The 3813-nt window shown below is 47.7% G+C and overlaps 1 protein-coding gene across 1 annotated transcript; it reads left to right on the top strand.

The window, feature by feature from the left end:
- The first annotated feature begins 849 nt into the window (after nucleotides 1-849).
- LOC120656236 lies at nucleotides 850-3506 on the top strand. The gene is made up of 3 exons (XM_039934278.1): nucleotides 850-1105; nucleotides 1664-1896; nucleotides 2709-3506. Exons 1-3 carry the CDS (start codon nucleotides 850-852, stop codon nucleotides 3336-3338), a joined length of 1119 nt encoding a protein of 372 aa, XP_039790212.1. The 3' UTR covers nucleotides 3339-3506.
- The last annotated feature ends 307 nt before the right edge of the window (nucleotides 3507-3813 follow it).

The following is a 3813-nucleotide window of genomic DNA, read 5'->3' as shown; positions in this document are numbered from 1 at the left end:
AGGGTGAGGGCTTGACCCGAAGGTCCAATCCCCAACACTCGCCCGCTGTGGCGGCGTTGCAGGGAGGGAGCAGGGGCGGCGCGGCTGCCGGGATCCGACCCGCCGGCGGTCTCTGCTCGCGCGCGCTCGGAACCAGATCCGCGCCGGGAGGGTTGAGCTCGAGCTCGCCGGTGCGTGGCGGAGCAGGGGGAGAGGCTGGGCCGCTGCCGCCTTCGCCTCGCCGTGCGCCGTGCGCCACGGAGGGCTCGGCGGACGCGACCACGCCCGACGGCGTGTCCGAGGCGAGGCGCGGCCGTGGGCCGGAGCAGCGGCGGCCAGAGCCTGGCGCGGCGGAGCAGGGGAGGCGGAGGTGGGCGCGTCGTCCAGCTCATCGTCTTCCAGTGCGGCGGGCGGAGCAGGGGAGGCGGAGGCGGGCGTGTCGTCGTCGTACGTCGGAGCCTCCTATGTGCGCAGGAGCGCCCTCTCCCTCCTCCATCGGGGAATCGAGCAGGCATCCGCAGCGGCCCGGCCTCCGGACGGCGCGCCGGCGAAGGAGCGGGGCTGCGGCGACGCGGCGCGCGGGGCTGCGGCGGCATGGCGAGCGGGACTGCAACTACCTCTTCCTCTCTTCTGTTGGAGACACAAATGAAAAATGCATCTCGTTGTACTGTATACGGAAGGCAAATGGACATTTGCCTCTCCAAATTGCCTCTCTTCTGTTGGAGTCGATGTCAGAGCGCTTCCCGCGGTGCAATCCCTAGCTGTGTCCGCCTATTTACTTTCCGGAGTCCGGATCGCTCGGCCCCCTCATCAAAACAAAATCTTGGATTTCTTTTCCTCCCGGCGGTGCAACCCGTAGCTGTGGGCGGGATGGAGATGGAGAATCTTTCGGAGGAGTTCCTTCTCCTCTGGAAGAAGGGGACTCCGGAGCAAGAGCGGGAGGATGATAATCGCGAGCGGGAAGAAGAGCAGAAGAAAATTAGAGCGCTGTGGAAGCCCTCCGAGATGAACGTTCATACGGAGATCATGTTACTGATAATGCACAAGAAAATGGCAGAACTCGAGAAATTATATGCCAAGAAACTAGCTCGGAAGAAAGCTGGAGAAAAGGGGTGCAGGCGCACAAGTTAATGGCTTACTACCGCAAATATGCCCCGGATTATCTCCAGTTCCGCGACGGCTGGATTGCAAGGAATCCCGGCCTTGAATTCGAGGACATCAATGAGTCCATTATACATCAATTTTTTTTCGCCCCTTGTCAGTTTCCAACTCGGTTCCAAGTTTTATTAGTCCTATCTAGCGACTTCTTCTATGCAAGTATTAGCATTCTATAGGTCGAATTCCACCTTGTTTTAACATATAGAGAAAACCCTTTTCCTAATAGAATACTTAACTTAGTGTAAACCTCCATAAATTTGTACATCCGGGCTGGAGTGTAGCCCCCCCCCCCCCCCAAATATAACTTTGATTACAGAACAAGCACTTAGAGTGTAACAAATAGTGAAGTCAGTAACAAATAGGCCTCAATATAATTGAGTACTGAAGGAATCCCTTTTAAATGAGAAAAAATGCATCGATATATATGTTTGTGAAAATAAAATATATGCATATTAGTATGAATACCATAGCTGATGCTAATTGTTCTGATTCTAACCCATTTGAAATCTCTGTCAACTACCTGCAGCGACGGTCCGGGCCATGATCTACACAAATAAACATGTGCCCCAATATGTTTACGATGGCCGTTCCAATAGTCTACAGACTTATTATATCAAGATCGAGGTTGGAACAAGGCCGGCAGACATCCAGTGGCCACTTCAAGTGTTTGGCGTGGTTGCTGTACGTGATTCCATTGACTCAATGCGCAACATCATCTTCTATCGAGATAGGGATGACTGTCAAACCCTCACAGAAGAGGTTTGTATTGTTTTCTTACTTATGCTTCATCCTTGTTTAAAAGCCTATAAGCGTTGTCTAATTTAGATAATGATTGTTTTGTTTTCTTAATTACTTATGCATATAAATAGTAGTCCTGAAACTTCATGCTAATATTGCATATAAAGACTGACACTTATGTTATTTTAGCATGAACAGTGGGCTCTTTGCCGATGGCTATGTAACCTTCATCAATTATATAAACTTAAATCAGATATCTTGTAACATGGTCACACCTTCATTTCTTGTACAAAATTTTGAAATGGCGTGAGACCTTGCAATCTTACCATGAATTTTACTGTTTCTGTTTTCCCAATTCACGAGCAATGCTTATCTGTTTAATTTGGTAACTTCCCTGTTACTGCCAACCCTTGTAGAAAATGGCAACGGTATCAAAACTGTAATTTCATTGTGACATCTTGATCATAGTGTTTTGAGTCCTGTTTTATCAAATATCAAGACCGCTTAGTTACTTGGAAAATTTTAACTTAGCACCTTCTGCATCCGAAATTTCAAAACTGCAGTAAAGTAGCTATGAATATATTAATAGATCAACCATAGAGCTAACATAATGTTCTGGTAGCTGATTATTTTTTCTAAGAGCATCCTCAGTAGTTGATTATTTTCACAAGAATATTGATCGACAGTTTTAGAGCAAGCCTTTCACGATTCAGTGGCTGCGTACAACAATTCACCCCTCATACTACATCAAGATATCATTTTACTTTCATTTATCCTATACACTTTGCTGCTCAATAAACCTCTTTGTTTGTTTATCTAATGATGTTGCACAGGATCCATGTTTGGCACTTACTGGCCCTTCTCGCGCTGTTGGGATGAATGAGCCTGTGACCATCGAGGCTGAGTTAAAAGTGAAGGGCGCTGTTAAATCTAAGGACAGGTACTTCATACTTGAGGCTAAGGCAGTACCATTAGATTGGGGTAGTAGAGATGTTGAGTTTACTGGTACACGTGGTAGCAGACTGAAGATTGCACTTGGAGAACTTCATAATTGTGTGGAGGCCATAATATTTTTGAGAGTCATTGGTGGTACATGGCCGGCTGGTTTGCAGGGTCATTTTGCTGCCTCTACCGCCGAGTCACCCAACAAGAAAGTCTTACTCATTGCGTTCGGAGGTGATGATGGCGAGTCTATTAGAGGCGATGGTAACATGACGCATTTGCGCCATGTTGTTTCCGTTGAAGATTCGGGAGAGCTTATAGTATCCGTCCGAGCTTGGAGAGATGGTCAGGCAGTGGTTGATCAGGAGGAGGTGCAGTTCAAGGCAAAGCTTTCAGGTAGAAGCTTTGGTTCACTTAATGTCTGCTCGTGTCATGTGGGGGTCCTTGTCGCCTGGTCACGTATTCGTCCCATGTGTGATGATCTGGTGCCCGATGTGTCGAGGCGTTTGTGCCATTCCTGATATGATCGATGTCCCCTGTCTCTGCTCATTGGCTCCTCCTAGCTAGCTGGTGAGTAAAACATAGCTAACGTTAATTTTGCAATCTTGATTTGTATTGTCAGGCTCCAATTGCCTTGAGCGTAGTTTGCGGTGCTCCTTTTGATGTCAGCAATCTATGACTGTCTATACAGCAAGAAAATACACTGGCATCTTATAGCATTTCCCTTGCGTTTTTCGTCTTTGTGCTTCCGCAATCGATCGTGTATTCCCCGATGGGGTTTGAATTATCTGGTGTCCGTGTCTCTATCCATGTACACTGACTTAAAGAATGTTGAAAGATGAAGTGCAGCATTTTGCGTTCTGTTGGATCAAGCGAAACATTTCCAAATAGGAAATAGCTGTGCCGCAGTGAAGTAGGAACTGTCATGTACTGTATTTGGCACCGGGTTGAGCTCACATGAGGCTATCCACACTCGTGGTACTCTAAATTCACTCT

Source organism: Panicum virgatum, chromosome 1K (genome assembly GCF_016808335.1).
Source record: "Panicum virgatum strain AP13 chromosome 1K, P.virgatum_v5, whole genome shotgun sequence".
Classification (NCBI taxonomy): domain Eukaryota; kingdom Viridiplantae; phylum Streptophyta; class Magnoliopsida; order Poales; family Poaceae; genus Panicum; species Panicum virgatum.
Note: the sequence above shows the minus strand (reverse complement) of the source record. Positions and strands in the feature narration are given on the sequence as shown.

Bases quoted from the DNA above. Each gene is read 5' to 3' on its own strand.
- LOC120656236 (XM_039934278.1), top strand. From the start codon at position 850: ATGGAGATGGAGAATCTTTCGGAGGAGTTCCTTCTCCTCTGGAAGAAG. The intron at 1,106-1,663 runs GTTAATGGCTTA...AACTACCTGCAG, and splicing joins AAAGGGGTGCAGGCGCACAA to CGACGGTCCGGGCCATGATC. The intron at 1,897-2,708 runs GTTTGTATTGTT...GATGTTGCACAG, and splicing joins GTCAAACCCTCACAGAAGAG to GATCCATGTTTGGCACTTAC.